General features: G+C 40.3%; 3 protein-coding genes across 6 annotated transcripts; 1 reads left to right on the forward strand and 2 right to left on the reverse strand.

The window, feature by feature from the left end:
• Nucleotides 1-1870: 1870 nt before the first annotated feature.
• Nucleotides 1871-9732, forward strand: LOC103708153 (histone deacetylase 6). Of its 3 annotated transcripts, none has more exons than XM_008792938.4 (6): nt 1871-2613; nt 4603-5043; nt 5123-5265; nt 5876-5966; nt 6062-6202; nt 9328-9732. In XM_008792938.4, the coding sequence occupies exons 1-6, from the start codon at nt 2023-2025 to the stop codon at nt 9376-9378; spliced, it is 1458 nt and encodes a 485-aa protein (XP_008791160.2). In that variant the 5' UTR covers nt 1871-2022; the 3' UTR covers nt 9379-9732. The 3 variants fall into 3 exon arrangements, with proteins under 3 accessions (XP_008791160.2, XP_008791162.2, XP_008791163.2); XM_008792940.4 differs by having other exon boundaries at nt 9334-9732; XM_008792941.4 differs by having other exon boundaries at nt 9359-9732.
• A 552-nt stretch (nt 9733-10284) lies between these two features.
• LOC103708152 (E3 ubiquitin-protein ligase At1g63170-like) lies at nt 10285-12204 on the reverse strand. 2 transcript variants are annotated; one of them, XM_008792937.4, is made up of 3 exons: nt 11161-12175; nt 10718-11069; nt 10285-10608 (listed from the first exon to the last, which is right to left on the reverse strand). In XM_008792937.4, the coding sequence occupies exons 1-3, from the start codon at nt 11619-11621 to the stop codon at nt 10459-10461; spliced, it is 963 nt and encodes a 320-aa protein (XP_008791159.2). In that variant the 5' UTR covers nt 11622-12175; the 3' UTR covers nt 10285-10458. The 2 variants fall into 2 exon arrangements, with proteins under 2 accessions (XP_008791159.2, XP_026660837.2); XM_026805036.2 differs by having other exon boundaries at nt 10285-11069; nt 11161-12204.
• A 7133-nt stretch (nt 12205-19337) lies between these two features.
• Nucleotides 19338-20398, reverse strand: LOC103708151 (probable signal peptidase complex subunit 1). The gene is made up of 2 exons (XM_008792936.4): nt 20252-20398; nt 19338-19884 (listed from the first exon to the last, which is right to left on the reverse strand). The coding sequence occupies exon 2, from the start codon at nt 19855-19857 to the stop codon at nt 19576-19578; it is 282 nt and encodes a 93-aa protein (XP_008791158.2). The 5' UTR covers nt 19858-19884; nt 20252-20398; the 3' UTR covers nt 19338-19575.
• Nucleotides 20399-23808: the final 3410 nt, after the last annotated feature.

Below are 23808 nucleotides of genomic sequence, written 5' to 3' on the forward strand. Positions count from 1 at the left end.
AAAGAAAATCAAAAAAAAAGAGGAGGAGGATGCTATTGCTGCTTTTTTTCCCTCTTGATCTGAGCCTTTGATGCAGGGGAGAAATGGTTTGATCTATGTCATGGTGCGTTCGTAGAAGATGCGGCTGTTTCTTTCTTTGCAAATTGAACAGAGAATGATGATCGTAAACATTAACCATCGAAGAAGTTTCGAGTGAGGAAAGAAGAAGGTAGAGTCGAAGTCTTTCGGTATTTGATGATCCCTCGGTATCTTATGAAGGCAGCCTAAGCTTGCACAGTAATGGCAGCTGCATAGATGAGAATGTATCTCTTGTTGAAGGTTGCAGAGGATGCATGATGAAGGCCCTGGCCATCCTTGCTTGCTAGGTCATCAGCAGTAAGCAGCTTGGAAAGGATTGCAAGCCATGCAAAGACAATTAGCTTGGTTGGAAATGGTGGTTGCCAAATAAACTTGGCCCAGCTTAAACTCCTTCCCATAGAGTTTAGTGGTAATAGGATTTGACAGAGAAGGTCCCTTTATTAGTCCATTTCCAAGAGTAAGATTTGATAGGCCGTTTGAATTGGCTTGACGTATTAGTTGCTCAAACTCTAGTAGAGCAAATACGGAGTCACGGTAAGGGGTCGAGGGAATACAATTCACTGGGACAATAAAGACCCCAAGAGACAGCAATACGTGCAGGGAGTGTGGTCTAACCGAGGGATCAAAGTAGAATCCGAGTTCTGTACCATTTGCAGAGGAGATTTTAATGCTGCAAAAGAAACAGCCGGTGCAGTGGATAAGTTCACTGGATGGTGGACCTACAATGAGTCCTTGCATCAGCATTAGAAACTTCTATTAAATTTTCTTAAACCACTTCAAAAAATTAAAAAACATTATAAAAAGTTAATTAGTTTATTTGGAACCTAGATTTTGGATTATTTTGGAGCCAGGTTTTGTAATACTCGGCGTCTGGATCTGGATAAGTTGTGATATGGAAGCAGTCTAACCTGTAGACTCTCTTTCCCATAATTTATTAAATTTTCTTCCCAACTTAATTACAACTTCACATCTTAATTAATTCAGTAACCTGAAATATCAACCAAATAAGGGATATTTTTCTGATTAGTGAGGGGTTCTAACCCCATCCCTGCCCTAGACACACCCTTTTACTTGGGCTGAAGTCTCGATCTTCGGGTGGTTTCAGTTTGGTGCTTACAATACCAATTTGTACAAAAGGACCAGAGTTATATCTTACATTAAAAATTTTTTGCACGAATCTACTATTGGATCACCCGATGCATAGATCTCTAAGCAATCAGTGAAATACCTGCAATACCAATTTGCGCAAAGAGATCGAGGCTTTATCTCTCATGCAAAAAAGAAGGATCCACTTTTGTTTGCATGAATCCATCATCCGGTCATGTCCGCATGGATCCCCATATGGCCGGTTGGCGGTCCAAAGGCAAATCCTTCTTTTGCACAAAAACTACATCTCCAATCCATTGCATGAAGTTACCGAACTCTTGCCTTACCTAAAATGGCAAGGGATTGTGTCATCCCAGCAAAATAAGGGATGTTATTAATTCAAGAATAAATGATGAAAAGGTGGCTACTTGGAGTTACAAATATCTATTTTCTCGTTAATTAATTATCCTGTTACAATGTACAATTACAACTCAAACACCAACCTAGCTTAACTCATGTCTGGTTCGGTCAGACAGTGAGGAGGGCCTGGGGCTAGATCTTGTTTGCTCGCGTTTACACGTGTCTAGAATGACTCTGTGAGCCCCACTCGCCATGAGATACGGCATCCTACGCGTGACTCTTACAATTGGGGCGGTAAAATAAACCCCAAGAGCACCCCTTAAATCAGGTGCTTAAATACCCAAACATGAAGCTGAAAACCCAGTCGCCCGCTCTCCTCTCTCTCCCTCTCTCTCTCAGGTGCGTGCTGAGCGAGCCGGCAACCCTGCGGAGGTCTTCTTTCTTTCCGGTTTCCACTGAGAGAGAAAGATAGAAGGAGCTGGTGAGAGAGGTCCATCCATGCCCATGCCGACGGCCATGTCCATGTCCGGATCCCGAGGGCCGTTTGGGGAGGGGGAGGGGGCGTCGCTGCCGGCGTCGTCGGGAGCGGACGCGAAGAAGCGGCGGGTGACCTACTTCTACGAGCCGACAATCGGGGACTACTACTACGGACAGGGGCACCCGATGAAGCCCCACCGCATCCGGATGGCCCACAATCTGGTCGTGCACTACTCCCTCCACCACCTCATGGAGGTCTGCCGCCCCTTCCCCGCCTCCGCCGACGACATCCGCCGCTTCCACTCCGATGACTATGTCGACTTCCTCTCCGCCCTCGTCTCCCCCGCCCCCGCCCCCGCCCCCGCCGACCCCCGCCTCCTGAAGCGCTTCAACGTCGGCGAGGACTGCCCCGTCTTCGACGGCCTCTTCGAGTTCTGCCAGGCCTCCGCTGGCGGTTCCATCGGCGCCGCCGTCAAGATCAACCGCGGCGACGCCGACATCGCCATCAACTGGGCTGGCGGTCTTCATCACGCCAAGAAGTGCGAGGCCTCCGGCTTCTGCTACGTCAACGACATCGTCCTCGGCATCCTCGAGCTCCTCAAGTTCCACAGGGTGAGCTGCTCTGACTCTTCCGCTGCTGACTTCTTGGTTTTTCTCCTTCTTTTTAACTATAAGTCTTTTCGTTATTTTTGAACCCTACTCCCCTCCCCCGCTCTCAATATATTCTTATTCTTCGTCTTCTTTTTCTTTCCAATCTATATTGCCAGTTATTCTTGCCATGGACGATTTGTATCTGTTTTTATTCTTCTAGGGTTTATGAAATAATTGCAGCGAGCTGATCTAAGTTAAAGACGATATGGCACTAGGATCTTCTTCTAGGGTTTATCCAATCCCTTCAATCGTCGTTTAAGTAGGGTTTTTTCTAAATATGGCACTAGGGTTTGTCTAATCCCTTCGATTATCGTTTAAGTATATATAGATCGATGGACTCATTCAAAGAATCCGCGGATCTACTATAGGTCATCATACTTTCTTGGCGGCATGGGAGAAAAGCCCAATATTTGCTTGTTAGAATTAACGGAAAAAAAGATTCTAAATTTTGTGCTTACCTCTTCATGTTTGACTAAGCCTTGATTCTTTTCTGCATCTGATTCTAGTAAGTCTGATCCCGTTCTGGCTTTTGCAAATTGACCCTAGAAGAGTTTTGGTAGTGAAATCAGGAAATGGAATGCATTTAAAGCGGTTTGGCTGATTATAGATTGGTGTTGCACTGATCAGTCTTTCAGTGAATGGTCCGAAAATGCTACATTACACATCTTTGACAAGTTGCAATATGCCATTGTATGTACCATGTGGATTTGATGTGGACAGCTAGTTAAATCTCATATCCTACTTAACATGTGTTTCTCAGATCTATAATAGGTCTAGTTACCAGATCGTTTAGTAATTCCTATTCAGAATTGTTGTATCCTTATGTGTCCACATAACATGACATCCATGTTTTTCTTCCCAACGGAGGTTTAAAAATTTGGTTTCAGTTTCAGCTAGGCCTTTGAAGGTCTGATTTTGGCAGCTTTGCTATAAAATTTAAGTTTTGGACAAGAAAATAAGCTATAAATAATTATAAGAAAATAGGAAAAAAATAAGAGAAGCCAAGAAAAAGTTGTTACACACCATTTAGGATATTTTCTGTCGTATCAGATCTTTATTTGTACAATATTCATATGTAGTAAAATTCATAAATACATGGCTAAAGAGCACCAGTGCTAATCACCTGTCAGATTATTGCTCAGTTCACTGAGCTGATGTGGCAGTCGGGGATTAGTGCAGTGCACAAGCGGTTCCGCGGTATTAGTTGAGCTTTGGCTATCGCTCAGCTGATCAACGACTTCCATACCATACCGTTGAACTAAAGTAGTGATTTGGCGGGCAATCTGCCCTTTCCATTTCTAAATTGTATAGTTAATTCATTTCTCCATTTGTTTAAAAATATATTGTATATTAGCAACTATGAATCTTTCGCTTCTTACTATATCAGAGTCTATTCTCTATCATTTTTTAGCATAGTTTGCAAATGTATTGAACTTGGGTATTTCCTTCTCATATTTGTTGAGATTATGTGGCAATTTCACTTTAAATTCATGTACTTATAGAATATATATATTTTATCTAAAAAAACAAACATGTAAATCACCAAAAAAAAAAAAAAACAAGCATGTTATCATTGTGATGATTTCTTTAATTCTTGGCATTAGTCTCTTTAAACTATTGATATAATTTCAATGCATCCTTTTTGTATATTTTGCTTTCCTAATGCATCATAAATCACCTCTTGTGGTACATCATATGCATTTTCCAAAATTTTATCTGTTTTATCTAAATCTTTCCATAGTCTAGTTATCATTTTGTGACCAGATAAGTACAAATGGCATAACATTTTAAGGAGTTAAATGAATTTGTGTGGGAGTTGCGGTTTTACTTTATAACAGAGTTCATTAGTGCTTGCTCATATTTGTCCATATAAACTGCATCAATTTATTATGACATTTTATTTTTTGTAGCCTTGCTTCTTGCTTTTTAGCTGATTCAAATGTTGGGCAGCGTGTACTCTATGTAGACATTGATGTCCATCATGGAGATGGTGTTGAAGAGGCTTTTTTCACAACTGATAGAGTCATGACTGTCTCATTCCACAAATATGGGGACTTCTTTCCTGGGACAGGGCATATCAAGGACAATGGTTTTGGGAAAGGAAAGTACTATGCTTTGAATGTTCCTTTGAATGATGGCACAGATGATGATAGCTTCCGTGGACTATTTAGGCCAATCATTCAAAAAGTAATGGAGGTTTATCAGCCTGATGCAGTGGTTCTCCAGTGTGGTGCAGATTCCTTGGCTGGAGATAGGCTAGGTTGCTTCAACTTGTCAGTGAAGGGGCATGCAGATTGTCTACGATATCTCAGATCTTTTAATGTACCTCTGATGGTATTGGGTGGTGGAGGTTATACTATTAGGAATGTTGCTCGCTGCTGGTGCTATGAGGTCTGTTACATATTTGTAATTTTTAAGCATCACTGTAATTTGAGATGGTTATAAAATGTTATATGGTACCATGGTGCAGACAGCTGTTGCAGTTGGAGTGGAACCTGATAATAAGTTGCCGTACAATGAATATTATGAGTACTTTGGTCCTGACTATAATCTTCATATTGAACCAAAAAACATAGAGAATCAGAACTCTCCACAAGATCTCGAGACAATGAGGTAATTGTTAACCATACGTTCATCTGATTATTTCATTTATATTTCTTGATGTTGTTATGAAAAATGTATATTTATGATTTTTAATAACTGAATTCTTTTCTTGACTAGTTTTGATATGTATATGGTTTCTGAGAGGATATAATCTTTCTTGAATGTTGTTGACAGTATGTCAAATAATATGCAGTGTAACATTTCAATAGGTTATCAAATTGGTTCATGTGATGCTATGGTGTACTACATTTTTGTTGCAAAAAAGTTGGCAATAAATACTATACTGATCCAAAAGTTATAACCGCATGAGAAGTTTGCTAATGGAAAGATGTTGTTCAAAAACAACATGTTGAACTTCCGTTCCCACTTTGTATTATGGAAAACAGCATTTAGTTGCTTAAGCATCAGTGAGATTTCTTGTTTATATCTGAATGATTTGTTTACTTTTCACCATGAGTTAACTTACTGAAATTCAGTTACTCAGAGTAGCCATGCATACTGGCCATTCCATGACTGTTTTTTTCTCCATTCTTTTTTCCTTGCATTTACTTTGTAGGAAACAAATATATGTAATTTGATATCATGCCTTTTCTGCATTGATTGGTTTATGACATTCCAGGAATGTTTTGTTGGAGCACCTTTCGAAGATACAGCATGTTCCAAGTGTACAGTTTCAGGCCAGACCTCCAGATGCAGAAACTCCTGAGGAGGTAGTCCCCCCTGCTGCAACCAAATTTACTTGCATCCTTTTACCTTTACGTTTTTAAATGATTCTACATGACTCGAAGAACTTGCTTTAATGTAGGAAGATGAGGATATGGATCGCAGGCCGCAACGTCAACTATGGAGTGGTGAATGTTATGATTCTGAACCAGAAGAGGGCAAAAGGCCTCAACATGGACATTCTAGCTTAAGCGATATATCTGCAGCGCACTCTGATAATATGGTAACTGCAACTACTTATTAAACTTTAATTTGAACAAATCTGATATGATGTTTTTTGTGTTTTCTTCACTAAGCAAATTCATCAATGGAACTTTTAGCATGTGTTCTTTTTCATCTTTTTGTTAACATTGGTGTTCTATGTCAAGAAGCCAACATGAAATTATATCCACGATAGTGACAAACAACCTGGGATTTTAAGCTACACCTTGTCAATAAGGTATTGCTCTATCATATGCAACGTGAGAACGGTAAAACACAAGTGATATGCATACGTGCATTATGCACCAATATGCGTTAGCATCTTCAACATCTTTTAATATGAATTGTTGTCATCTTTGCTATAGCAGCAAAGATATCATCGAGGTAATGGTTTGCAATAACTTGATAAGCTTTACAGTGATTTATCGAACCATTGAAGCATCCATAACTTTCTTGATCCACTTTCCAAATCATGGGAACCTTATAAGTAACTACGATGAATTCTGTAGTGCTGTGTTGAACTGTCAAGGTGGCTTTAACCATCTTGAGTTTCTTCCCTGCTGATAGGGATCTTGTGGGAAGAGAATATCTCATCTGCATGTATTATGAATGCCTCAGTATCAGTAACTTGCCTTTAGTAATTAGAATCTTTTACCAGTGGCACCATGTCCCTTTTTCATGTCTTGCTTCTGCTCTTGCACCTGCTTCCTCATTTTTTTACCTTATTTAAAATGAGCAGTAGGAACATTAACCAGTCCAATAAGAATTGTGCTATCATTATATTATTATTTCTCTTCAGGTTTCTATTGCATTTGCTGATACCATCTCAATTGCTTCCTCAATTAATTCAACTTCAATGTCTCTCCCTTCTATATTTTTGGCATATCTACTTGTACATGATCATTTTTACCACATATCTAGTGTGTTTGGACACTCTTTATTATCCAGCAGAAAGTTACACAACATTCTGTGCCTTATTTGCATCGGTCTCTTAACTCCTTAAAAGTTGCTTGGTATTAAATCTACCAATTCTAATTCTATTAGAGATGCTAACATCTATCTCTCCATTCTTTTGGTATGATATTTTGAGATACTGAAACTGTTTTCACCTCATGCCTATGGCCTTTGATCACCTCATCTGTTCTTTCCCAATAACTGTATATTTTCTATTAGTACTAGGCCCCTATCCCAAATTTATTCCTCCATAGTTTCATTTTTGCATTCAACATTATCCTTATCTCATCATTTGATACTTCATTATCTGCAAATTGTATACACTATGCTGTCAACTTCCAAATAAGACTAGTAGGTCTAGGACATTGTGCTTAATTCTTACTCTTGGTTTAGGCCTAGATGATTATGAATATGATAATGGTTTGGGCCAACCATCACCATGATCGGAGTTTCTTGACATGTGATGGTTACATCACACACCACCATACATGTGCTTGAAATTTCAATGAAACATCTGCCTGCATGCTTCTTCTTGAATGCCCGCCAAATTACCTCATGGTTTATTCTGTTATTTACTTTCTCCAAATTGGTGATTGAAGGATGGGCATGAAAATATTTCGAACTAGAAGCAGGACTTTAGTGGCCTGTATTTTATCCAAGGTAGAAAGGGGACATGGTGTTCTAGAACATGTAAAAATCATGAGGGGAGTTTCAAATTGCCATTGATGATTATTAAGTTGTAGAATACCACCTTTGTTATTTCATTGATATTTTACCATGTCTGTCTACCTTTAGCTCTCTGGGAAATTATGTTATGTTTCCTATGTGTTTTGCCATATTAGAATGCTTACCGGATCACCGAGCACTGGGATTTTCAATCGATGCATTTTCATCAACTGCAGAGTCAAGGCGGGAAAGAACTAAATCCAGAATTGTAGAATATAGTGCTGCAGTTAATTGATAATGATTAATAACCTGGAAAAATTCTATTTATTACTTCAGATATCAATGCCTTTTGCTAGCCAATTGTAGAAATCTCATAATGACTCATCCAACTCAGGTTTTTATCATCCTGGTACCTCCAATGAGTCCAATTATCTGCTAGCTAGACATTCTGCCAATTCATGATTTAACTTGGTCTTCTTCCTCTCCACCTTTCTTCTTGTCCATTATTGAGATGAAGGAGAGACAATCAAGATGTAGAAGAAACAAACTGATTGTACATAGGAGATTTAGTCGAACAAAACTATTTTTGGGTTTTCTACCCCAAGAAAAAATAGGAACACAGTTTAAGACAACTTTTTTCAATGTTGTTTAGCAGTCAGAGAATATCTAGTTCATCTTCTGGTTTGTTTTAAGCCAAGGTTTTAAATATCGGTGCCGAACCCATGCTGTTTTTTCATTGGATGGTACGGTGTCAGGACGGCACCAGTTTCAATGGTACATACTGAAACTGAAGACATTAAAAAGAATAAAAAAAACCATTAATACCAATCAGTATGGTCGATACAATATCACTGGTGTGCACTGGTGCAGACAGGAACAGCCAGTACATATGGTACAGACTGTTTCAGTGCCCCAGCATCCGTACTGATGCTGGACTCGCATTGAAACGGTGCAGTGGTACCATCCCATTTAGGCAGTTCTAGATCATCCATGTTTCAATAAGTTATTGGGGTTAGAGTGGCTTTAAACTCATGACCTCAAGCTTCCTATGAAAGTTCTTTTGGTTATACAAGCTCCTGAAATATCTTTTTCTCCCGGAGGCAACTAGGTCAGTGGGTTGGGTCTGATACTGTGACCACGGCCTCAAGCATCTGAACTATCTGATGTTCATAGATTAGCATGGTCCTCAAGAGATGGCCTATGTAGAAGGCCTCTTTTCGTTCCCCCAAAAGACAATGTTGTCTCAACAATGTCTGTGGTGGACTTTCTGAGGAAATGTGAAAGAGCTCGATGGTGATGTTTATGACTTGGTGAAGTCATCTGACTGCTTTGCTACTCTATTGATGCATTTGATTTCATGATAAAGTGGTTGTAATCTACCAAAATTTACAAATTAACCTTACTATCCTAGAAAGAAATGGCCCTTGCAGAAATTTCTTGTTCAGCTCATAAGGAACTCTGTTATGTTGTGTTTGTGACCACTTGGTACCCTTGCATGTCTATTTGAAATTTAAACTTCAGCTTTAGTTTCAGGGGCAAAAACTTGTTCATGATGCAGGACCGGCTATAAAAATTTGAAGCAGCTGAGCAAGCCAATTACCGTCTGTCAAGGATCTACAGCAAAAAAGAATATGGACAAAGTTATTCTTGCCTTAGTGGCCTTCATCTATGAGATCATCATTACAATTGTGTACTTATCTGCTTTGTTGTATCCGGAAAGACGAAATACACTGATGTTCAGCGGTAGGAGGCTGTCAATTCTTTCTGCAGTTGAGGTATGTGTCTGGTCTGGAGAAATTGTTGTGCTATTGCATCGTGCACCCACCCCCCACCCCCCACCCCCTTCTTAAAAAAGAGAGAGAAGAGAACAGTAAATGGAAAATAAACTCGTGCATGTAATGTAGAAGTTGAAATGCATAGATTCTCTCGTCATTGCTCCTTTTCTGTGATGTTAAACTACGGGTGCTGTAGTGGCAACTTGGATTGATCCTTTATCCCTTTATTCTCTTGCAAAGGGAGCACTATTCCAAGTTTGCAGGTAGGAGGATGTAGAAACAGTTGGTAGTCTCTTCTGTGCTTAGGTCTAAAGCACAGCCCATTTGATCATTTTAGTCCTGCTTTTTGAAGCCTAATTGAATTCTAAGCATCCCATCCCTCCTATCTTAGGAGTAGGCTAGTCATGTAGGGCTGGAGGAGCGAGCGATCCCGACATATTAAAGAGTCGAGTATTATTTATATATGAGGAAATGACCCTTGGTCTGGGGTCCCTTTGGACCTGTCAGGTTTTTTCGCTCCTTGCTCCAGGTCTGTATGTATTATCACCAGACTTGAGCCTTTTAATTCCTCCTCCCTTTCTTTTCTTTTCTTCATTATTTTTTCCATTTCCCCGTACAAGGTACGATGGATAGTTATTCCATGATTTACTCGTGAGATTCATGATTTTTTTATAAATTGTTCGTGATCTGTCTGCAAACTAGCAAATAATTCAAGAATAATTCCAATAACTCTTTTTGCGGACCGACTATCTCAATTTGATTAACGAACAGAAGAAAAAAAAGAAAAAAACTTTTATTTACAAAACAAACAAATAAAAAAAAAAACTATACGAACATATATATCTCGACAAACAAAAAAGGTCGAATGGGGCTCTGTTCTGCATCATTTCTCTAGCTCTTGCTTGCACAGAGGACAAGAAGATATGATTCTCAGCCATTGATCGACACACCTCAGATGGAAAAGATGCGAGCACGGCAGCTGCCTCACCTCCTCTCTGTCTCCGTACTTGGCCAGACATATGCAGCAGCACTCCTGCCCACACAAGAAAATCGAAGAACATCATCAAACAGTAGTAATACAGACCTGCGGATAAGGTTCCAATTTGATGCTCCAAACAGTGTTTGGCAGTCATCTGACTTACTGGGTTCTCGCTTGCAGTCCCAGTCATAGGCTCTACTTTCTTGAACTGCCAATGAGGCAGCCTCGATATCTGATCATCTGAGGCTCCTCGGTCGGCAGAGGCCAAGTTCATGTTGTATCCCAAGGTGCTGCTTATGAACGGGACGCAGCAGCAGAGCAGCACAAACAGCAGGAAGGGGAAGGAGTAGACGATAGCATTCCAAGCAAGCAGCGTCAGGCAAAGGACATGCAGCTTCGGTGCTCTGTCGAAGGACCCATGCCGGGAGTCGAAGATCCATACGTTGCCCATCACGAACCATATCGCAAAAAATAGCTCGAGGAGCGTCCTGGACTTGTTCATCAGATGAGAACTTCTGGTACACATACATGATGGCAGATTTGTTGGCATAAAGTTGGGCCGAATCAAATAAGAAGTTTTCCTTCATTGGTGGATGGAGAGATTACCTCGATTCCTCGGCGCTCATCTGCTGTTCTAAATCAGTGACGACGTTGCTGATGTTGGAGTGGCGGTAGCGCCAATATAGAAGGGGAAGGCTGAGGAGATTCCCAAGGTTGTACCCGGCCAGCCAGCTTCTGAGGGGCCAAACTGGGTTCTCCTTGTGAGATACGGCCATTGTAACCGTGATGACAACCATCTGGAATACCAGAACTATGGACTCGAGGGCCAACCATGGCTTGGAATTGAATGGGTTCGAGACTAAATCGGACCTCGACCCGTTCTGATACTGAAAGACTCTTCTCAGGAAGCTGAACCATCTGGCTCTGGATATCCTCATAACCATCCTCATTAGGAATGCGAGAGGCAGAGCTCGGGGTGCATTCTGGTGACCCTCGACGATCGGCATATGGCCTTCTCTGGCGAGAGATGGCGTATATGTGGGTGGGAAATAGTAACGGGTGTTCATCCAGATAACCCAAGGACCACCACCAATAAATTCTAAGTTTTCTACAGAAGGTTGGCTAGGAATCACTCAAAATTTCCATCTCTCCTGAGAACTGCATTGGAGAAAACTACTGATAAGATCAGCCCATAATAATCGCAGACGTGGAATTACCGGCAGACAGAGATTTTGATGCATTATGGTTCGCTGGTTTGGTTGGACAGCTTGACATTTTCGAACTTTGAGACAACCGAGGAATTGGGACCGCTAAAATAATCCTTCCTTGGGGTAAGAGGTGAAGAGGAATGGAACTGACGAATTCTTCTACGGCGAGATGAAATATAAATATGCAGATGTGAGTCCCTTTTAGTTGAAAACTAGTAAAGGTGGGATTGAAGCGAAAGGAAGGTAGGGAGTTGGGCTGAGATGGTGACCAAAAATCTAACAATTTGCTTCGGTTCCAAGCGTATCAGGGAACTAACCGTTGGCCTAACCATGTCCCTCCACTTCTCTATTTTGTTTATTTGAAAAGCAAACCTTATTTAATTGGTAGCAACCACCAGCTCTTAGCTTCCTGCATTTGTGGAATCATGGAGGACGTGTGTGGAATCATGGAGGACACAGGGCTGACGAGGATTTTTTTTTTCGTATTAAAACAGATGATTCATGCAGTTTCAGTACGGAATAGGCCTAATAAAAGACCTATGGGTTGCCGGTCCAGACTAAATCCATTGAACTCATGAGACAGCCCTTTTTGCTTTCATGTTGGTAATTTTGGCAGTTTTCATGAATGGAGATGTTTGAGTTAGGTCCAGACTTTGGCAGGTATAGGACAATGAGATCCTATCGCATAATGACAAACGTTTTTACGAAATGGTTTGCCACAAAATCTTTCAGAAGGAAAAATACAAAATGATAGAAATCTAATAGGGATTAGTGAGGCATTTGGTATTATAGGAATGCGGGTAAACAGGGAACTTTGGTATTCTATTTGATAAGCTCATCGCAATCGAAGGTCATCAATTCAACTTGTAATCAGAAGTAAATTTTTCAAGTCCCACCATTTGATTTGTTCTTGGTCCACCACGTTTAAACATATAAATTTTGTGGCCGATGAGCCTGAGTTTTGAGTGCATAAGCTCGTAATCCATGGTTCCACAAGCAGGTTTCATAACGTGAAACTTTATTTTCCTGACTCAAAAGAAAAAAAAAAATTGAAAAACTTTTGCTTTTCTGAGAAAAATATCTGGATCCGTCAGTTAAACTGTTCGATAACAGGGTAAAGATACAACATTCAATCCACAGGCAAAAAATGCAGTCCAAAAGAAAATCCAAACGAAAAGGAACAAAATAACACATTTTCCTTGTTCGCAGATAGGCATGGCTACAGCGTCTGCATTCTTACTGCCGAGTTCGCTCTTCAATAAAATGGACATAATAGACATTTTCCTACATCAAGAGGACCCTACTTCATACATATAGGACCTTTCTCATTCCCTCGTTCTTTTAACGTACACTTCAGCATCAGCACGAGTTCATCCTTCAATAATATGATACAAAGCAGCAATACCAGAGTTTTCTGCAGGCATAGCTACCACCAACTAATGCCATATATTGTCCGTGCGAAACCAGTTCTCTAAGGAGTTTACAAAGGTATAGCATGCTGAACTTGGCTTACACATCTGCCCGGTGACACAACATAATTCTATACTTTAAAAATGATAAAAACCAATCAAACAGACAATTTTTCCATTGAAAACAAGGATTGAACTGGGCGTTTCCTGCTATAAATCCCAAAGTACGAACGGCCAACTGGAGAATCAGGTCCGCTGAGATTAATTTTCACAGTTTCCTATTAAAAAAGAGAAGTTTCGTAACATGGGAACTGTAACTCTGTAAGCCAGAATGCTTTCGATGAATTATTATAGATGGCAAACCCATATTTCCTAATAAAAAAGAGTGTGAGCATGTGTGGTTGTGTACGAGTGCGAGCATGCATGTTGTGCATGTGCACGTGTGTAGGCAAGGGCACAAGTGCTTGCAGATGCATGTGTGCATGTGCACGTGTGTAGGCAAGTGCACAAGTGCATGCATGCCTGCATGCTATAGGATGACTTTCTCATGCTAAAACAGCTGAGACGAAAATCAAGAGTAGGAGCTTAGAGGAAGCAATACCGAGCACGAAGTGCAAGGAGATATTGAAGATACAAGACGTTTGCTGTAGTTTACACCAGAAGCAGCACCAGTGATATTTGATTGAAATCTAATGGGAACAAAAGTGGGAGCAGAGACATATAAAAATATATATATATATATTTTAAAAAAAAACTTGGATAAAGATCATTTAAACAAACTTCCCAGTACAGCAGAATTTGCCTTCTGTAGGAACCACTGTCAAGAGAGTATCGAATAGGCAAAATCAAAGCAGATGGTGTATGAATCTATTTGTGATTATAATTATGCCCACATAGGTTTAGAATTGCTACATATAATTCTATTGAATCCAGAAAAAGGTACCAAAGAACTCCATGCACAAAAGCAATTACAACTAACAAGCAAAATGACAAGAACCTCATGATATTTATCAGACCATGATATCGGATGCAATTACTTTGGGATCTTCAAGCAAAGCACTAGTCTGATAAGAGTAGCATCTATCATAAACATCAACCGACCTTTCCTTGCAAGCATCCCAAACAATTAGGGGCCTTCAGTCAGTGGGGTGCACAGAGCTTTGCAACATATTTATGGTATTGGAAGACATAATTATACTAGATTAATATTTTGACAGATTTTTAATGATTTGAACCATGATCATTAAAAGACACTTGGATGAATGGATGCCCATGTCTTTGGACCAAATTCACAGTTCTCCATGACTAGTCAAACTAGATGAACATTTTTAACTTATTGACATATTTTTTTGTGCACATTCACTACTTGTAGCATGACTAATATATTGCATTCACAATTTCCTGAACAAAACGCATTTGCCTCTGTCATATTGATTCTACTAAATTTCTCTATTTCCATGGTCAACTCCCATTGCAGTGCATACATTTTCTAAAGAAAAAAAATATCCTGATGTAATTTCTCCTCCCATCACTTCACAACAAGCTATACCACTTGTGATCTCTGCCAGAACAAATAGGATAGACATTAAATGGAGATTTTTGTCATCAAGCTAAACCATGCCCCATCCTCTTATATCACCATTTGATCTCAACTTTTCTCTTATAAGAAATAATCTGCCACCTCGGCCGCCCTAGAGAGAACACTGGTTCGAAAACTTCTACGGAAAATGGAAAGTTAGGATCTAGAAAGGTAGCAACAGATGGATAGATTGGAAAGTTGAAAATCTAGGATGATAACAACAGAAGCACAGAGCTCAACTTGTAAAAGATGAGGAGTTCAAAAAGGACCCATAAGGTCATGCAAATTATATAACAGTCAAGGCATAAACATAGACAGCCAAGTTAGGAGCCAAGAAACTCAAATTTAACATATCTTCATTCTGAGCGAAAATTAATGCACCTTAATTAGCTACAAGAAGACTCATAACTATGATCTAATCTACAAATTCCTCCAAAATATGTATGTACTACATATGTACATACAAACCAACCTACATACATACATACATAAATTTCGTGTTTCCAATGGTTCGATTCAGGATAGCATGAAAAAGTGAAGACAGTGAGAACATGTAGGGCAAAAATGAAGGAAAAAATGGAGAGTGAAAAGAGGAAATGAAACAAAAGGAAGGACGAAAATAGAATAAACATAAAAAACTACAAGTTAAATTATCAATAACTTAAACGAGATACTTTTCACAACAAGGAAAAGATTAATAGAAGAAAAATCATAAAATCGAGTCCATTATTTAGGTAAGGGAGCAACTGTGAATGTTATCTTCTAATATCTTAAGCCTGGTGAGTTGACAAAATACAAGTGATGCTGATATTTGAATTAAGAAAACCAAAGGATATCTCTATGCAGACAAAAATTGGAAGATCTTAAAATAGGAACAGTCCGCTGCTGAATAAACATAAGAAAATGTACAAGTTAATTATCAATAACTTAAAGGAGATACTTCTCAAAACAAGGAAAAGATTGACAGAAGAAAGCTCATACAACAGAGTAAATCATTTAGGTAAGGAAAGTAGATGTTATCTTCTGATATCTTAAGCCTGGTGAGTAGAAAAAAATACAAGTGATGCTGATATCTGAATTAAGAAAACCAAAGGATATCTCTATGCAGACAAAAATTAGAACATATTAATGTAGGTACAGCGAGCTGCTGAACTAAAACTATGAATGCTGCTTAAAGCAATCATGGAGTCTCCTTTAATAACCATAACCACAGCCAACAAGTATTGTTCTATCTAATTGGCACAGCTATATATTCTATAAAGCAATCTTCATAAATTGTTCCAATAAAGTGCAAAATCCTAGTTTTAAGCAGATCAGCCCCAATAAACAAGAAGATAAGTGAAACTAATAGAACTTTAAAAAGAATGATTGGTATCCCTGTTAAAGGGGCAGAATACAAGATGTAGAAGGTCAAAAATTGAGACTGGGAAATAATCTGCACAAATTAGGAGAGATAAATTGAAGGGCTGTAAATGTAACCCTGACAGTCATGCAGGGAAGTTCAATAGCTTTCTGGCCATCCAGAGTTCAAAAAATCACATCAAGGAATTCATTATGTAAATGCAGGATAAAAGAGGTATTCAGACTCATACAAGCACAAAAAATACAAAAGTCATTTTTTGGTTTTAGCTTCCCCCCAACAACACTTTGCTTCTACAGTTTTAAATGGCTAATATTTCACAAGAAGGAATGCTCTTACCATGTCACATAGCAAGATATGAAGCATCAGTACTTCAGTAAAGAAGCTTTGTTTGTTTTTCTTTTTCTGATAAACCAGAAGGTCAATGACCCAAAGAATATTTACAAGGAATGTAAATAGCTCCTGCCCATGGTATCATATAATAACAAATGAGAGAAATCATGGTGGAAAGAACAGTTGCTGATGAAATCCATATTTGAATATCTACCAGAGAGCCAATCTGCAAGATAGTTTGCCTCCCTAAATACTTTTTGGTTAATATGTACTAGATGCTGATACACCTCCAAAACAGCAGGACATGTCTGATACTTCCTGTAGTTATCCATCTTTATTTATTTTTTTAAAATCTTGTCCAACATAGAAAGGATACATTTGCAATAACCCTAAATACTTTTGGATATTGTTAAGTTATGGGTCAAGCTGGCTTAGGAAGTAACATCCAAATCTGCAGTTATTTAGAAGGTAAAACCCCCTCTTGACGTCATCACCATTCATGCCCAAGCTGAGATAATGCACCTTTAAAGAGTGGAGAGACCTAAAAAACCCAAATAATCTTTAATAGACTAAAGAATTAGTATTTATCATATATATTGACAACCTCAAAATTATGGGATATAGTCTCCTCATGGTATAGATCTATCTTGGTACAATAACCACTAACGGATATATCTTCAAAATATTGTTCCAAGGGAAAAAGGATGGGGAAGTGATTATTAAAAAGCTTAGCATTTCCTTTACGAGAAGGGAAACAACTGAGTTGTACCTGAATGAGAAAGTGAAAGAGTTGGCTCTAAAGAAAATATTCAGTCATTGAAGCATAAAGACAATCTATGCACATAATGGCAATCAACTTTTTGATCCATTTCAATACACAGTCCCCTTGAAGTTTTTTCTATAACACGTGGTCCTGTTGAAGTTTTCTCTATAACAATCACTCAAATTAAAGTATTGTCGCCAGAAGATGCTGTTGCTCCAGCAGAGATTGTTCATTTGGGCAGATTCTTGCTACATTACTAAATTTATGCCACTGATAATAGGATAGCTAATGGTATAATAAAAGGGCTCATGAGGTCAAGCTAATAGAAACATGAGTCTACTTGGAAAAGAAAAATGGAGAGAGAAAAAGAAAAACAAGAGATATATCAAGAGGAAGGAGAGAGAGAGAGAGAGAGAGAGAGAGAGAAAGTCAAAGCATGATAATTGATTTGATTAAACATCCTCTAGTCTCTAAATCAGGTTGGTAGCAATATATAGGGGAAGGTACACAGTCCAGTAGTAAATCAATCTCAAACCACAGATTATTCATTACCATCCTAAACTATACAAAGGCAACCTGAAGTTGTCCTTATACAGACCAAGTTCCTTGTTTAACCTTACTTCAAACTTCAAGCAAATTATCAATACCCATTACCACTTACAAAGAAAAAGTTTATAACTGAAAAGTAATGGGACTGGAATTTAGCTTCCAATATTTGTTCCTATCTTTATGACCTAGAAAAAAAATTAAGTTTCAAGATTGCACTGTGCCAATACTCTTGGAATCTCAAACATGACACAACAGCACTTCGAATTTTCAAAGGGTAAATGTCTTGCTTACTTTACGCTGCCATGTTGATAAATAAAATATGTAGCATCTTTTCTAGAGAGCAATTAGTGCAAATGCTGACCCTACAATATTCTAGTTAAAAATACAAGCATGGAACAGACAGGATACTTATTGACTTCTGCCTCCACAAAGAAATGAAATACTCTAAATACCATATTGATACATGAGCATATAACTTCCATACATTAAATACCGTATTGATAAATCTCAAGTTCCTCATGTCAATCTCAAGTTCCTATACATGAGCATATAACTTCTATATCCATTCACATTTCATGCTATGTATTTTGTTGGAGAGTATAAATTTAGAGAAAAAAGGAACAAAATAACAAACAATATATTCTATTAAGATATCAATATTTTATTGTGAAGGATATCAATATCTCAAACATGCATGCTCACATTGAATTCTGTTTAATCTTTTTTGTCAGTTGATAATCAATTTGAATAATATAAAACACAGGTTGTTGGTTAAAATAATGGTATTGCAAATGAACAACAGAAAAACATAATATTAACACAAGAGCTACAGGATGTAACAAGATGGTACCTGAGTTGACTAGAAATGGACAACAAGTGATCCATAGCAGATGCAATGGCACATTCATTGATCATGTGAAGGCTCAAACAAATAAGAACCTCTAGGCCCTATCTGCTTCAACTTCTTTGATCATGGAAATTAAAAAGACATTATCTTGCTCAAATTGTTCTTTCTTCTTAGACCACAAAAAGGTAATAAGCTCTCCTATCTCCATTAATGATCAGATGAAGGACAATGTGTTTCTTGCAAAATCTCTACTTCAGCTTCATCATCGGGATTGGATATGAAACTCATGAGCTTTCATCCCCATGCCCTGTTTTATCTTACTTGTCCTTGTTATATATGCAATAAGCCTAGAAAGGCTAATGTATATATAATTCCAACTCTTTCCTCAACTTCCAACAGAAATTCAACATCCAATAACAATGCAGAACACATAGTACCATGATAATGCTCTGATACATTACACATAGACTTAAAAATATAAATTTAATCATTTCATAAACCATGCAAGAGGAACACTTACTATGTTTCTTTGTAATATAACAGGTCAATTTCCAGAATAAAGGAATCCTTGCTACAAAATGAGCAAACCCTTGTCAGTCGATTAGAGAAATAGCGAGTTTTTTTGGGGTTTTTTTTCCAAACAGCACAGCTATCCGTGTAACTAGATGCAATAAATAGATCGTGATCAATAATTTTTCTCACACTTCAAAGTCCAAACCATTCAAAACAGTAATATGAGAACGCAGAAAAGATAAGAAAGGATTAGGACGAGCTGTTCGCTTTTTCATAAAGTTTAACTTTCACTTAACCATTATGGAGGTAATATAAGCAGTATTAAACTACTTTAAAGACAAGAATGAATCAAGCATCCACTACCGGAAACGCCCAGCACTACTAAAGTTTGCCCCATCGACAGGACAGCAACGATGAAAAAGCCCTAACAAAACTCTGAAAGCTGTAACAAGACCTACTTCTACTTTTGCTTGGATGCCTTCTTCTTTGAAGCCGCAGTGGTCGCCTGTGGCTTCGGGTGTCGATCAGCCTCGCTCGGGTCCAACCATTTCAGCGGGTGGCGATTAAAAAAGGGCCAATTGGGCACCGTAATCAATGCAGTCAGCAAAACTCCAGAGGCGTAGATAAGTATCATCATCTGGAAGGATTCGATAGCATATCCGACCGCGAAAGCAACAACCGCGAACACTACGAGCAAAATCTGCATCAAAAACTCCGAGTGCTTCTGTCCTTGCCAATCCATCTAACAAAAAGGAAGGGAAGAAAATATCTAAATTGAAAAGAAAAAAAAATCAGAGCTTCGCATAAAAACCCTAAAAAATTCATAATATAACTAAAACAACCAAATAGTAGCAGGATTAGCGATCCATCAACTGAAAATCAAGGGATCAAACGCCCTAAGATGACAAAGATCAAGAACTCGAGATTTGAAATCGTGAATTGAACGCTTGTACGCGATTCGAACTGACGTTTGAGAGTACAAATAAAGCCGGGTTGGTTTGGATCGGATCGAAGAATGAGAAGAAGAGGGCAACGGCGGCCTGAAGAACTTGGATAACCGGATCAGAGAAAACCCTAAACCTAATCGCCAGATGGCCATAGAAGAGGAGGGAAGAGGGGAGGGTTTAGGTTCTTACCGCAAGAGTCTGAGCGGGCTGCGGGTTGGGAACGAGGAGATGCGAAGGGCGTCGGGAGGACCGGCTTTTGCAAGCGGTGGATGGTTGTAATTTCTCCCCGAAGAAAGTTTATGACATCTTTTTTTTTATTTTGGTACATAGTTTACGACATCTTCACAGGGGCGGTAATGCGCCAGGCTGGGGTCAGGTTCGGGTACGATCAAGAATATATTATACTTATCAAGCCTCCACGACTCTGATCGGAACACGACCCAATCTGCGAGATCGTCAATAATACCTAATCCCAGACCTAGGGGTGGTTCTATATACACCCCCCCTATTGCTCAGGACACCCCCCAAAATTAAAAAAAAATTAAATACTCTCTACACCCCCCCATTTGCTAAGGACACCCCTAAAAAATTGAAAATTCCTAAATTACCCCCCACCCTCCCCACCCCCTCACCTAAATTGCTCTCTACACCCCCCAAACCCCCCCCACCCCGCTCTTCCCCTCCCCTCCCGCCGTCTCCCCCTTCTCCCTCTCGTCGCCGGTCGGTGCATTGCACCTCGCCAACGCCCAAAACCCCCCCGTTCCCCCTTCTCCCTCTCGTCGCCGGCATTCTCCCGATCTCCGACCACCTCGCCGGCTTCTCCCGGAACCACCTCCCCGGCCATCTCCCGAGCAACGAGCACCTCGCCGGCGCCTCCACGACCACCTCGAGGTAGCTCCCCCCCCCCCCCCCCCGCCTCCAGTGCTCCGTTCGGCACTGGATCGCCGAACAGAACCCTTCTGTTCGGCTGAAGAGTGCCGAACAGAAGCCTTCTGTTCGGCAACCCTCAACCGAACAGAAGCCTTCTGTTCGGCTGCACAGTGCCGAACAGAATCCTTCTGTTCGGCTCTGTGCAGCCGAACAGAATCCTTCTGTTCGGCACTGTGCAGCCGAACAGAAGGCTTCTGGTGCCAAATCGCGTGCCGTGCTGAATTTTGTGCCGAACATTTATGTATGCAATTGAATTATTTTCTTTGATATAGCCTAACATTGAATTTCTATATTTTCAGACATGGATCCCCGTCCCGCCAGAGTTAGACCTACGGCGTCAGCTAGGAGACGTCGTGCTAGGATTGCTTCTCCCGAGCCTGCTCATATGCCATCGGACTCTCCTGAGTCAGAGCATGATGATATGCCCGCTAGGGGCGAAGACGATGAGTCCGTTGGACCATGTCCAGGAGGTCCAGAGGATGAGTCCGTCCTGATCAGTTTCAGGACGCATATAGCAGCTTCCATCTGGAGGCAACAGGTATTGTTTATTTGTTATAGCATTATATTTTGTTTATTGATGTTTTATAAAGTAGTAGTAATTATACATTTATATTACAGGAACGGGCTCCACTAAAGTGCATGAACCATACTGCCAAGGTTGGTGAATGGAAATGGTGGTCTTCAAACCAACCAAATACCAGGTTCAAAGCACTATTGAGGCAGTCGGGCCTCATAGAGTTAGTACAGTGCTCTTATCGATTCACCGATAAGATTCTGATTTCGGGCTTCGTAGAGAGATGGCAGCCCGAGACGAACACCTTCCATATACCATTTGGCGAGATCACTATCACGTTGGATGATGTATCCGCCATTTTAGGGATTCCTGTCGCAGGTGCCTCAGTAGCAGTTTCTCCTGAGAGGATGAGTGATCGGGATGCTGAGGAGCTACTTGTGGAGTTGTTGGGGGTGTCAGCTGGAGACGCGCGTCAGGAGGTACTGTCATCGCGCGGTCAGTCTGTGAGGATGGAGTGGCTGAGGACTCAGTTTCACTCTGTATCTGATAGAGACAGCCAGCAGAGGATAGAGTGTGCAGCACGAGCCTATTTGTTATTTTTGTTAGGCTGCACACTCTTTGCTGATAAGAGTGGGACCAGGGTGCCTATAGCGTATCTGTGTTTACTGCGGGATCTGGATAGGGTGAGCACATATGCCTGGGGTACAGCTGCCTTAGCATATTTGTATCGGCAGTTGGGGATTGCGTCGAGGTCATCAGTGAGACAGATCAGTGGTTATATGACGCTTCTGCAGGCATGGATTTATGAGCATTTTCCAGCACTCAGTCCTCACCCGTCGCTCGAGTATACTGATGCCAGTCCCCGCGTGCACCGCTGGATGCCCGGTACTCCATCCCGTACCACGATGGACCATTTAGTGGTTCTACGTGAGTCATTGGACCTTTTGAGCATCGATGAGGTACGTATCATATTACCATTTGCTTGTGTTTGTCAGTACTTTTAATATGCGATATAGTATAAAACTGAAATGGACCTTTTGTTTTGCAGGTTATTTGGGATCCCCATCATCGGCTTCGGGGAGATCGCCCATATATTGATATCGCATTTTTTAGTGGCTCCATCAAGTGCCTTGATATCGTAGAACCCTATCATCCAGAAAGGGTTCTTAGACAGTTTGGTCGTATTCAGACCATCCCTCGAGCGCCACTAGCCCCTACGCGAGCCAACAGAGGTTCCACAGCAGGCTCGTACCGGATACATTACTCCTATATGGATCAGCTTTGGGAGCGGTGGGAGGACCACGTGCTGAGCCAGGCGAGCAGGAGCCACCCAGTTACCCGGCCATCAGACAGCGTACCGGGATACATGGAGTGGTATCTCCGTATCACGCACGTTGCAGTTCAGCCTCCTCATCTGCGCTCGAGTACTCATTCTGGAGCTAGGGGAGGTCATGATGATGCTGACATGCACCGGCGGCGTAATGCAGCTGCACTCGGTATCAGTACCGACATTGTACGTATGGGTCCCTCAGAGGCTACGTCACTAGGTGCCGGGCACCTATTTGATGCTATTTCTCAGATGCATCAGGTACTTCTGGGTGATGAGCCTGGCCCGAGTACAGCACCCTCTCATTCGGATCCAGCACCCTCTCATTCGGACGTACAGCAGTACACGCGTCGACGATGGCGTCATAGGGATTGATGATAGAGCCTTTGTAATCTTTGTAAAGCCTTTGATATTAATGAAAAATATATATTTTTGGTACATTTACGTGTAATCTTTGTAAAGCCTGGCCCGTTCTATTTTACACAAATATAACAGTGCACATAACAATCAATCGGACAATGCAAAGACAGATATTTTTTGATTTATATTGATGATGGAGTTTCACAGAGAACATCCTCATGATCTTTCAACATTTTAAATACATAGCTAACATAACTGTTGCTTATCAGAAAATCCGCCTCAATCATCAAAGGCAAACATTTAAATACATAGCTAACATACAACTAGATTCACTGACCCAAAAACAAGAAAGTGAGATGGTGCAATCAGAAGTTCTTCCCCATGATACACTTCACAAGGTCTAAGATGCGAAAATAATCATAAACAAGAGATGAATGTTTACCCTCCAGCCCATCACGACTATAGCGGTTGCTACCTGAAAGATTATTACATGGACTTCCACCAATAACCAGATCAAACCCACCAAATGTGTTAATCATCTGCTCAAGCTTGTCACCGTTAAGTTCTTGTACATCAGAAAGGTCTATTAGTTCCCCTGTGTGCTAGGATTGCTCC

Source organism: Phoenix dactylifera, chromosome 4 (genome assembly GCF_009389715.1).
Source record: "Phoenix dactylifera cultivar Barhee BC4 chromosome 4, palm_55x_up_171113_PBpolish2nd_filt_p, whole genome shotgun sequence".
In the NCBI taxonomy this organism is placed as follows: domain Eukaryota; kingdom Viridiplantae; phylum Streptophyta; class Magnoliopsida; order Arecales; family Arecaceae; genus Phoenix; species Phoenix dactylifera.